This window comes from Thamnophis elegans, chromosome 15 (genome assembly GCF_009769535.1).
Source record: "Thamnophis elegans isolate rThaEle1 chromosome 15, rThaEle1.pri, whole genome shotgun sequence".
NCBI lineage: Eukaryota > Metazoa > Chordata > Lepidosauria > Squamata > Colubridae > Thamnophis > Thamnophis elegans.
The window spans coordinates 1,043,461-1,056,093 of NC_045555.1; the positions used below are offsets into that span (position 1 = coordinate 1,043,461).

The 12,633-nt window shown below is 48.6% G+C and overlaps 1 protein-coding gene and 1 long non-coding RNA gene across 2 annotated transcripts; both read right to left on the reverse strand.

The window, feature by feature from the left end:
- Positions 1–94: 94 nt before the first annotated feature.
- On the reverse strand, positions 95–4,412 carry TNFRSF25 (TNF receptor superfamily member 25). The gene is made up of 5 exons (XM_032232170.1): positions 4,148–4,412; positions 3,971–4,033; positions 3,304–3,347; positions 2,095–2,299; positions 95–1,319 (listed from the first exon to the last, which is right to left on the reverse strand). The coding sequence occupies exons 1-5, from the start codon at positions 4,273–4,275 to the stop codon at positions 851–853; spliced, it is 909 nt and encodes a 302-aa protein (XP_032088061.1). The 5' UTR covers positions 4,276–4,412; the 3' UTR covers positions 95–850.
- Positions 4,413–4,605: 193 nt separating this feature from the next.
- Positions 4,606–6,602, reverse strand: LOC116518338. The gene is made up of 3 exons (XR_004256544.1): positions 6,328–6,602; positions 4,988–5,077; positions 4,606–4,745 (listed from the first exon to the last, which is right to left on the reverse strand). It is a non-coding gene; the product is annotated as an uncharacterized LOC116518338 (long non-coding RNA).
- Between the last annotated feature and the right edge of the window lie 6,031 nt (positions 6,603–12,633).

The following is a 12,633-nucleotide window of genomic DNA, read 5'->3' on the forward strand; positions in this document are numbered from 1 at the left end:
CCCACCTCGGAAGGATGGAAGGCTGAGTCAACCCTGAGCCGGTGAGATTTGAACCGCTGAACTGCAGATAACAGTCAGCTGAAGTGGCCTGCAGTGCTGCACCCTAACCACTGCGCCACCTCGGCTCTATAAAGAAATACCATTAATAAAATTCAAGTAATACCTCGAGTTGTTTAGCGTAATATCGGACAGATCTTGTTTTGTCAGGCAAAACAAGATTGTTGGCTCTTCTAGTAAGGTATTGAGTTGCCCACCGTTGGGCGAAATGTTTTTGACGGCTCGGTCGATATCGGTAATGCGTCACCCGCGGTCCGTTCGTATTTTCCCTTCGCAAGGAGATCCATGGAGTATCTTTTGCAGAGAAGACAAACGAGCAAGTTGTGAACGAGGCCGAGGGTTCAAGCAACCGGGTACCGTCCCTTGGAGTTTGGTCCTGAGCATTTCCAGTGTGGCACCGTACATCCACAACGCTACGCTCGTGGGGGGGGTCTAGGACAACTCGCTACAATCATAATTGCACGCAGGATAACTCGATGCGATAAATGTTATCCGCCCACAGTTCCTTCAGCATCATTTCCACTAAACCCTTTCCCACAAAAATGGAAATAATGTCAAAGAAACAGTGGCGGGTAACATTTATCGTGTCGAGTTATCCCGTGTAGAATTTTCTCGCGGAGACTTGTTCTGCGGCGAGTTGGCTGCATCAAGATGACCGTGGCGAGTTCATTGAGGCGAGTGGACTGTGGCGAGATGGTCATGGCCACATGAGTTGTCCCATTCCGCCGCTCGTACACCAACTCGACCGCAACGTATCCCCCCCGTACGAGGACAGTCCCCATTGCCGTCAGCCTTACGGGTTACACCAGAGATGCTCCACCTGCAGATTCTCCCTCAGTTCCTGGGCACAGCCGCCCAACTGCATGGCCTCCAGGGTGTCCAAAATGGCCTTCAACGAGGCGCCCCGCTGCTGACACCAACGTTTCAACATCTCGTACTGCTGCTCGCGGAATTGAGAGTGCTCCAGTTCCACCAGCTCGATTTCTCCATCCCGCAGCCCCAGGCCCCTCACAAACTCTTTCCACCGTCGGACGGGCACGGCGTTGATGACGGTGTAGAGATGCCGCCCTTGTTGTAGAGAGCGGGATGGCGCGGGTGCTTTGTCCACCAGCAAGGCTGACTCGGGAAGGGAGGAGACCGGATTGCCTGGAAAACAGCGGGGAATCAGTGCCACTGGCTTACGGAACTGGGGACCCCAGTCTAACACACCCAATACAAGCCCCTCCAGATGGGTTGGATTACAGATCCCATCAGGCTGGGATCTGGAAACAAGCCATGAACGCCATTTGATCTCTGCTAGCAATGTCTGGAGTGTTGCATTCTCAAGAGCAACGGGCAGTGCAAAATAGGTAATCCTCAATTTACAAGCATTGGTTTAATATATATTGCCTGAAGTGGTGTAGGGCTTCCTGCCTAGGCAGGGGGTAGGACTAGAAGACCTCCAAGGTCCCTTCCAACTCTGCTATTCTATTCTTTTAAAAAATCGTCATTTAATGACCACCTAATCCCTTGTCTGGGCAACTGAATGGAGCTGGGTGCTTACTGGCCAGATGCCTTTCCTGTCACCAGAGCAGAGTTTTGTTCAGCAGATATATTCTCATCGTGCCGAGAGAGAGAGAAATACCTGCCTCTCCCTAGGACCGAACTCACAGCCTCCCGAGGGTGAGGCAAGAGCTCTACCTATAGGGCACCCCACCACTCATACAAGCATTTGTTTAATGACAACAGAGACTTAGGGCTGTTTTCCACACTTACGACCGCTTTGACCCCCAGCTGATCAAAATTCGGCCTCATGGCAACCGACTCGTATTTATGGCAGTCGCGGTTTTCCCAGGGGACACGCCATCCCCTTTTTGCAACCTTCTGACCAGCCACGGGGTGGGGGTGGGGGAGACGACACACAGATATGCTTCGCACTTAACTTGCCGTGATTTGCTTAGCGACTGTGGCAAGAAAGGGGGCAACATTTGCTTGGCAATTGTCTCGCTTGGAATAAAATCTTAAAATAAAGAGTAAAATCTAAAACGAAATCAGGGCTCAGTTGACAGTCGGTTAAGTCGAGGATTACCTGTAGCGGATAAACAGCAGAACGATAATCGGGGAAAAAAATTACCAAAATGGGGTTTGTTAATGTAGATATTCGGAGCAGGGATGGGCTTTTGAACCGAAGTAGTTTTCCTTTTCTTAAAATAGAGAATCAGGGCTCCGGCCAGGATGAAGAGACACACAGAACCACCTACAGCTGAGACCAGGAAAAGAGTAAAATCAAGATTTTCCCCCCCCCACATTTTCCAGGAGCCACGGGTCAGCCGATCCACGCACTATTCTCAATTGGCAGAAAAATTAAATATCAGATTGATTATGCAAACATGTCTGGGGTATTGCTTGCAAGACCCTGGAGTTAAAACGTTTCCTCCATGAAATTAAAATAAAATAAAACCAAAAGGTAAAGCAAGGAAATGGATGTCTAAAATCAAATCCCAAAACAAGATAAAAATCCAAAGCGGAGCAAAACAAATATCTAAAAAGTAAAAAAAAAATCTAAAGTAAAGCGAAATTAAAAAAAAAAAGACTCGTATAAAACATAAAACATAAATCGAAAATTAAACACCGAAAAGTCTAAAATAAGAAGCCAAAGTGAAATAAAGCAAAAATCGAAACTAAAATAAATATCTGAAATAAAACGAAGTGTAAAAATGAAGCAAAATAAGAATCTAAGCTAAAGCAAAAACAAAAAATCTAAACTAAAAGGAATTAAAAATGTGAACTGGAATAAAATGAAATCCTAAACCAAACTAAAAATGTAAAATAAAATACAAGACAAACCTAACATTTGAAGGTGTTTTCCAGCTTCAAAGTCTAACCTCCTTCTCTGGGATCTCATGGTGGTGTCCCATCCCAACCAGACAAATTTGCCTAGGCCTCACCCCACAAGCCCTGCATCTCGGCTCTCTAACTATCTCCGCTTCGGCGTGCCACAATATAGCAATAGCAGTAGACTTATATACCGCTTCATAGGCCTTTCAGGCCTCTCTAAGCGGTTTACAGAGAGTCAGCATATTGCCCCCAACAATCTGGGTCCTCATTTTACCCACCTCGGAAGGATGGAAGGCTGAGTCAACCCTGAGCCGGTGAGATTTGAACCGCTGAACTGCTGATCTAGCAGTAGCCTGCAGTGCTGCATTTAACCACTGCGCCACCTTGGCTCTTGGGAGGGGGGAAAAAATAATCACCGGCATTACATACCGATTTTACACACCACGTTGCACTGCTCGTTTTGAGAGATCCCGCTAGGAGAGAAAACTTAGTTTTAGGAAAGGTAGCGTTGCTTTAGAACGGGACAAAGTGGACGGGGTGTGAATCCTACCGCGCGCATTGGGTGAAGACGGGATTTGCATCGCAGAAATAATTAGGAGGTTCACAGACAGTCCTCGATTTACGACCCCAATCGGGAACCAAAAATCCCATCGCTATGCGAGGTGGCGCTTCAATGAGCCGGGCTTTTTTTCCCCCTTCTCTCCGGTTGCTAAGTGAATCGTTGAGGTTGTTCAATGAATCCTGCGGTGTTTAAATGAATCCCCCGCTCAGAAACTCAGCAACATTTACGACGCTCGCAATGTCCCAGGATCACGTGATTCCGCCTTTGGCGACTTTCTGACAAGCCAAGTCGAGGGGGAAATTCGCTTAACAACCACGTTCTTCACTTAACAACCGCAGGGATTCACTGAATGACAGGGGCCAGAGAGGTTGTAAGATGGGAGAAAACTGCACTTGATCACTGTCTCGTTTAGCAATGGAGATTTTTGGCTCAATTGTGGTGGTACGGCGAGGACCGTGGGTGGGCTGAGGGACCATTAGGGTGTATGTGGGGAAGATTGGAGGGGTGAGGGAGGAGTGGGGGATATCCACTTACAGGGAAGTCGGGCTGTTCCTATCAGTAACCATTGTGGAGGTGGCCACTTCGATTATGCTTTCTCTAAATAAAAGAAATACATTATTAATAAATAAAATACATTATTCTGAGGTCGGGACACCCTAAATCCTCCCCCACCCCACCCCAAACTGGCTGAGGGTGGTGTGTGTGGCTTACGGGGCACACGGCGTGCAGTTGCCTCCAGATTCGCAGAAGCCGGAAAAACAGGATCCGCACTCGGCGTCGTCGACTGAGTCACCTTCAAAGACGAAAAAGGGTCTCCTTGGGAAAGTCTTCGGCCTCATTTCCAGCCTCTTCCCCCTAACGGTTACTCACGGCCACGATTCGTTTCGCGTCGTGGCGGCAAGAAAGATCGCCAAACGGGGCCCGCGGCACTCACGAAACCAACGTTCAGCGATTCGCTTGCCGACGGCGGCCAGGAAAGTCGTAACAGGAGACCCAAGCTTATTTAACGACTGCCCCACTTAGCCACGGGAAAATTTGTTGCGCGATTGAGGTCGTCCGCCAAGGGCTGCCCAGACCTCTAATTGTTGAATTAATTTTTTAAAAGAGAAATCTAAAATAAAATCTAAAATTAACGCCGTGCGCGTGCACTTACAGGCCCGCAGCGTCTGCCTGTTCTGGGTGCTGCAGTTGGTGCATTTCATGCACCTAAATAAACGGGGAACGTCCGCTTGGTTGAAATAGCCCTCGGCGCAACCACACTCAGTGTCCTGATTGTCTCGGCACTCCCGCACCACAATTGTGTTAGCAGCTGCAAAAGAAAGCGTTTTCGATGGGCCAAAATCATTTACACCGGGGAGTGGGCGGCATTGTTTTGGGGAAAGGGGGGGGTGCTTTGGTGCCAGTTTCCCAGAATCCCCCTCGGCCTCGCATGGGGTCCGATTCGGACACAGGCACACACGTCCGCGCAACACTTTTTGGTGTGCCACGGATGGGTGCCCACCGAGTGCTCGCTCCTGCCGGCCGCCACTCCTGTCTGCTCTCCGTTCTCACCTGTGCAAGATTTGCACTCGTCACAGTTGTCCCTGTCCACGCGGTAGTTTCCTTTGGGGCAAGGGGCGGATTTCCTGGAGGAGGAGGGTCCTTGCAAAGGGGAAAAGGGGAAGAGGAGCGAGTGAGAAAGAGGCTGTTTTTTTCCTGGAATGGTTGCAGTATCAGCAATGAGTAAGGCTTAAAACTTGCCCTCTCCATCTTCCTCCCTCCCTCCCTCCCTCCCTCCCTCTCCCTCTCCTTTCCGATTCTTCCTCCCTTCTTCCTTCCTCCTTTTCTCTTTCTCTCTCTTTCTTACCTTCACCCTCCCTTTCTTTCTCTTTCTTCTTTCCTTCCTTCCCTCCTTTCCTTCCTCTCTTTCTTACTCCCTCCCTTCCTCCCTCCTTTCATCTAGATCTATCTATCTATCTATCTATCTATCTATCTATCTATCTATCTATCTATCTATCTATCTATCTATCCATCCACTCACCCTGTATCTATGTATGTATGTATGTATCTATCTACCTACCTACCTACCTACCTACCTACCTACCTACCTACCTACCTACCTACCTACCTACCAGTATCTACTGGTATGTGTTTGTGTGTGTTTGTGTGTCTGTCTGTCTGTCTATTTCTCTGTCTCTCCCTCCTTCCTTCTATCCCTCCATCCATAATCAATCAGTTTGTCTGTCTATCTGTCTGTCTATTTCTCTCTTTCTCTCCCTCCTTCCTTCTATCCCTCCATCCATTATCTATCTATCTATCTATCTATCTATCTATCTATCTATCTATCTATCTATCTATCTATCTATCTACCTACCTACCTACCTACCTACCTACCTACCTACCTATCTATCTATCATCCATCCATCCATCCATCCATATATATTATCTATCTATCTATCTATCTATCTATCTATCTATCTATCTATCTATCTATCTATCTATCTATCCATCCATCCATCCATCCATCCATCCATCCATCCATCCATCCATCTATCCCACCTTCATTTTGACAAATAACTCAAGGTAGCAAACCTATGCAACATACCTTCCTCCTCCTATTTTCTCCATAACAACAACCTTGTAAGGTTGGATTGAGCTGAGAGAGTGGGGGGGGGACTGGCCCAAAGCCCCCCAGCCAGCTTCCATGCCTAAGACGAGGCTAGAATCCACTGTCTTCTGGTGATTAGCCCAAAGTCACCCAGCCGGATTTCAAAGCTAACGAAGGACTAGAACTCCCACATTTAACCCGACCTTCATTTTCATGGACTCTTGTTCAAGCAGAGCTCAAGAGATCATCTGGCCCAACCCCCTTTTGTTTGATGAGGGGAGGGGGGGGAAATCACATGACTTACCAGGGTTGCTCTGATTTTCTGGCCCTACGCATCTCAAGCTTTTTTTCCTCCTCAAAACCGATCCTTCCACTTCTCGGAATATCTTCCTGGCATCCTTCACCCCATCCAGGACTTGTGACCCAGCAGAGAAGAGCAAAAATATCACCAGGAAGATCTAGAAGAAGAGGAGATGAGAAACCCTGCCTCGAGTTCGGGGTTGGACTAGATGACCTTTAGGGTTCCTTCGAAACCCTCACGACTCCACGACGGGGGGAGGGGGAGGAGAGGTGGTTGGAGATTGTCTAGGCCAGCTTCCACAATTGTAGCAACTCTTAAGATGAGTGGACTTCAACTCCCAGAATTCCCCCGCTCAGCTGCCTGGGGAATTCTGGGAATTGAAGTCCATCCATCTTTAGAGTTGCCAAGGTCGATAAATACGAGATAATCTTCGACTTACGACCACCACGGAGCCCCAAATGGCCGTAAGTCAAGGACTCCCTATATTTTCCATGAACTCCGCTTCAAAAATATGTGGTTTATGCTTTGCCGATAGCTACTTGCCTCCTTATCCATAGGTCTCCCCAAAATTGCACACCTTCCAGCTGCTTCTTCCTTTCTCGATTTCTTTGCTCAGGACTCTCCTGGAGAAGAAAAATCAAGATGAAACAAATGAAGACCCCCCCCCTCCCCTCCCCCGTCCCCGCCAGGTGCTCCTTCGTTTAATAATCAAGAAAGAAACCACTTCAGAATTAAGTGTACTTTCACTAATTACAAACGATGAGTAGCAAAGCAAAGCTGAGTCCGAGTAAAAAAGGCGCGAAAGCAATGGATATCATGTATGATTCAATCCCCTCCCGTTGGCGCTCCAGTCCATAGTCCAATCATAATTCACACAACCGTCAGGTGGGAGATGCCTTCAAAAATCATCATCAGGTTGGAATGCCGGACATTTGGCCTCGGCGGGAAGCTCCCTTCTTCCACATGCGCAGAGAGATGGTCGTAATAACGCCTAATAACACTCCTCCGGTACATCATGATTCCCCACCCAAATACCATGCCCCCCCCCTCCCCGTTTCAATGGCAGCCGGAAAGCTGACAGTCCCACTCCTTATCTTACAACATCTTGGTTTATTTTTAGAGCATCATTTCTTTTATTCCTTGATGAAATCTGTTTGTTGGCCACCTCGCCATGGGACGAGTCTCCCTTCTGGTTTTACACTCGTTTTAACCTTCGCTCACATCCGGCGTTTCTTCTCACCACATTTTAACACCTGCCGGCATGAACTTCGACTGTGTGTGTTGTTGTTGTTTTTTAAAGAACCCAGGTAGGATATAAAACGAGAGACAAACGACTTTAAAAGGACGGTTCCTCTAAGAATCTTTGGCCTGCCACACCCTCATTAAGGGGGGGGTGGGTGGGAATTAGCAAGGGGTAGAACGTGTTGTTTTCAAAATAAAGAATTCCTTTCTAGAATGTCTCCCAAACCTTTGCACCTGACCGGAAGCAGCTGGGTGTAGACGCCAGCGCGGAAGAAGAAGATTGGACCATGTGATGGACTGTGGGTGTGGGGGACAAGATCATGAACTTTTAACTGGGTGGGATCCTGATGTAACCCCCAGAATTGGGATTCCATAGCGCGATGCCAACATGCCTGCCTTATTAAATTGGAGCTTTAAGCATAGTTTTGCCTTCGACTCTGATTTAATTCTGCATGGTATTTGGAACGCTGACATCATCCCAATTCTGGAAGCATGCTCACCTGGAGACATCTCCTAGAAGCGGGGGGGACGGGACATACCATTCGAGGTCTGGACTGATCATAAAAACCTCGAAGCTCTTTTAGCCAAGGTGGCGCAGTGGTTAAATGCAGCACTGCAGGCTACTGCTAGATCAGCAGGTCAGCGGTTCAAATCTCACCGGCTCAGGGTTGACTCAGCCTTCCATCCTTCCGAGGTGGGTAAAATGAGGACCCAGATTGTTGGGGGCAATATGCTGACTCTCTGTAAACCGCTTAGAGAGGCCTGAAAGGCCTATGAAGCGGTATATAAGTCTACTGCTATTGCTACTGCTATTGCTATTAGCTCATCGGAGGCTATCCCCTAAGCAAGTTCGCTGGGCACAATACTTCCAAAGGTTCAAATTCGACTTTAAACACATCCCAGCAGGAAAGAAGCTTGTGCCGTACGGGGCATCCCAGGACATCTCCAAGCTTGGTACACCACTGCAATCATACTAGACCACGAGATTAACACCTATCGAAAGCCTGGTACCGGAACCCCCTGCCAAAAAAGCCTTTGGGCCAACGTACGCAGAGGCAGCGAGCTGAAAGGCCTCCACCAACCCCTCGTGGGGCCTTTATAAAGTGTTACCGATGCGGTCAGATGGGGCACAGAGCAACAGGATGCCTGGCTCCAGCTCCTGTTCCACAACAGCGCCAACCACCTGCCAGCGCAATGAAGAAAAAATCCAGAAAGGGACCCGAAAAGAGCCGTTTACTACAGCAGCCAACGGAGGCGGAGAGCCCTGCTATTGAAGAAGCCCCCAGCGCCTCGGAGGAGGATGAAAATGCCGAAGACGAACCAATGGTGAGTGCACCTATTCCCTCCTTTACCATAAAATCCCAACTCCAAGTGTCCAGAAAAGGGGTAGAAGGGGAAGTTGGGGCGATCATAGACACCGGCTGCACCAGATGCTTAATCAGCATGTAAATAGTGGAGCAGCTAGGTGTCCGCACAAGACCCCTAACCCACCCTGTTCGGTTCGAGCAAGTAGATGGAACCCTTACTGGGGGCGCCCCGGCCACAAAGATCACCGAATTAGTAAAGTTGAAGATAGGCCGCCACTATGAGTTCCTCAGATTCGTTGTAGCTCCCAAAATGCAGGAGTCAATTATCTTGGAACTTGCATGGCTGGACAAGTGGGCATCTACTATCAAGTGGGAGGACGGTGTTAGAAAATTGATCATTGATTTAGGGCTGTTACCACCCGTGGAGCCTAAAGGCCACCCAGGAACGATTAGAACCAACAGCCCCAAACCATCCGGAACCTGAAGCCCCCGCAGCAGACACCAAACCTCCGGGGATCCAACGCGTGCCAAAGCGTCTACTGGGACTTGGCGGGGGTGTTCAGTGCGGAAGACGGAAACTACCTTCCACGTCACCGCCCCGCAGATTGTGCGATAGACTTCAAACCTGGGGTAGCCTTACCGAAACCAAAAAAATGTACTCTATGACTCCCAAGGAGATGACTGAATTGAGGAAGTACATCGACGCCAATTTGAAAAGGGTTTTTTTATTGAACCAGCCAAGTCGAAAGTAGCGGCCCCAGTGCTCTTCAGAGGAAAGAAAGATGGGGGAGTTCGCCTCTGTGTAGATCTGTGAGCCTTGAATGCAGTATGCGGGGAAAAAAAACACCTATCCTCTCCCCCTCATGAAAGATATGTTGAATCACTTGGCTAAAGGCAAAATCCTCACCAAGCTGGACTTGAGAGAGGCATATTACCGCATATGAATCCGAAAAGGGGATGAGTGGAAAACCGCATTTAATACTCCCCTGGGAAGCTTCCAGTACAAAGTCATGCATTTTGGACTATAAGGAGCACCCGCAGTCTTCATGCAGTACATAAATGAGGGGCTTCACAACCACCTGTACCGCGGAGTACTCATTTATTTGGATGACATCTTGATTTTCTCTGAGACCCTAGAAGAACATGTGAAACTAGCAATAGCAATAGCAGTTAGACTTATATACCGCTTCATAGGGCTTTCAGCCCTCTCTAAGCGGTTTACAGAGTCAGCATATCGCCCCCAACAACAATCCGGGTCCTCATTTTACCCACCTCGGGAGGATGGAAGGCTGAGTCAACCTTGAGCCGGTGAGATTTGAACAGCCGAACTGCAGAACTGCAGTCAGCTGAAGTAGCCTGCAGTGCTGCATTTAACCACTGCGCCACCTCGGCTCAACTAGTGCGTCAAGTTCTGAAAAAACTTCTAGCTGCCGAGCTGTATGCAAAATTGTCAAAGTGTGAGTTCCACAAGACCTCGCTAGATTACCTGGGGTATCGTATCTCCAGCGAAGGAGTAGAAATGGATCCAGGAAAAGTAAAAAGCGGTGTTGGATTGGAAACTTTCAAGTACTCGCAAACAACTACAAAGCTTTCTTGGATTCGCGAATTTTTATAGGCAGTTCATCCCGACTTTCGCTGAAATTGCCCTACCATTAACTGAGCTACTAAAGACCGGTCCTTCCCCAACAAAGCCAAAAGCTGACCAACCACTAAAGTGGACAATGGACTGTCAAAAAGCCTTTGAGAAATTAAAACGGCTCCTTGCCCAGGAGCCCATATTTCAGCATCCTGACCCAGAATGACCATTTATAATCCAGACGGATGCCAGTGATGTAGCAATAGCCGCAGTACTATTGCAAAATAGGAAAGGAGGCCACCTCTGGCCTTGCGCTTATATCTCCAAGAAACTCACCCCTATTGAAAGAAGGTGGCCCATTTGGGAGAAAGAGGCATTCGCAATCAGATGGAGCATGCTCACCTCGAGACATAGCAATAGCAGTTAGACTTATATACCGCTTCATAGGGCTTTCAGCTCTCTCTAAGCGGTTTACAGAGTCAGCATATCGCCCCCACAGTCTGGGTCCTCATTTCACCCACCTCGGAAGGATGGAAGGCTGAGTTAACCTTGAGCCGGTGAGATTAGAACCGCTGAACTGCAGATAACAGTCAGCTGTAGTGGCCTTCAATACTGCACCCTAACCACTGCGCCACCTCAGCTCTCCTAGAAGGGGGGGGGACATACCATTCGAGGTCTGGACTGATCATAAAAACCTCGAAGCTCTTTTAGCCCATCGGAGGTTATCCCCTAAGCAAGTTCGCCGGACACAATACTTCCAAAGTTTCAAATTCGAAATTAAACACATCCCAGCAGGAAAGAACCTGTTAGGAGATGCTCTGTCGAGAAAACCGCAATACGACAGTAAGAAGGAAGAAGTCATCCACCCCATCATATCTCCCTCTCACCAAAAAGCAGCTCTAGTCACCACTCGGAGCCAAGATAAGTTGACGACTGAGCTGAAGGCAGCTCTCCGGGTACGCTTCAAGGTGCTACTTATCACCTACAAAGCCCTGCATGGTATTGGATCTGGGTACTTGAGAGACCGCCTACTGCCAATTACCTCCACTCGACCAATTAGATCACATAGATTAGGCCTCCTCCGACTTCCATCAGCCGGTCAATGTCGACTGGCAACCACGCGGAGGAGAGCCTTCTCGGTGGCTGCTCCGACCCTCTGGAACGAACTCCCCATGGAGATTCGTACCCTCACCACCCTCCAGACCTTCCGCACAGCCCTTAAAACCTGGCTGTCCCGACAGGCCTGGGGTTAAAGATATTGACCCCACCCGAATTGTATGAATGTTGTGCTTTTAACGATGTATTGTTTTATGTGTTTAACATGGTTTGTCCTCCCTCCCCCTGAACTGTGAGCCGCCCTGAGTCCCCCCAGGGAAAAGGGCGGCATACAAATAAAATATCTATCTATCTATCTATCTATCTATCTATCTATCTATCTATCTATCTATCTATCTATCTCCGGACGGACCCGTGGTTCAACAACAACAAGGACATCCTAATGGTGAGCGATGGCTTAGCCTGGAAGGGGTCCAAGCTGTACGTTCCAGCAGGGATGAGGCTGCAAACGCTACAGCGGAGTCATAATGCGAAACTAGGAGGCCACTTCGGATTCCTAAAAACGTTCCACCTGACCAGACGTCAATTTTGGTGGCCAAAGATGAAATCGGAGGTGGGAGATTATGTCAAAAGCTGTGCTACTTGTGCCGCAATGAAAACCCGGCCGGGAAAGCCCCCCTGGACTACTACAACGAGTGGCCAACCCCAGCCGACCATGGGAAGAGATCGCCATGGATTTCATCGTCGAGCTTCCAGACAGCGGCGGTAATAAGAGTAATCTGGACAGTTGTTGATTTGTTTTCCAAGCAAGCGCATTTCATCGCTTGCCCGGGGCTGCCATCCGCAAAGAAATTATCAAAAATTCTTGTGAAACACATTTATCGCCTGCACGAGGTGCCAAAAAGGGTCGTTTCAGATCGCGGAGTTCAGTTCACCGCCAAGTTCTGGAGAGAGTTCCTCAGATGAATTGGGTCCACACAGGGACTCAGCTCAGCATTTCATCCCAGCACAAATGGCACAGCAGAGAGGGCCAATGCGATGGTGGGACAATACCTCCGGTGTTATGTGGACTACTGGTCAGACTTACTACCCTTCGCTGAATGCGGTCCACAGCAGTACCGGTTTAAC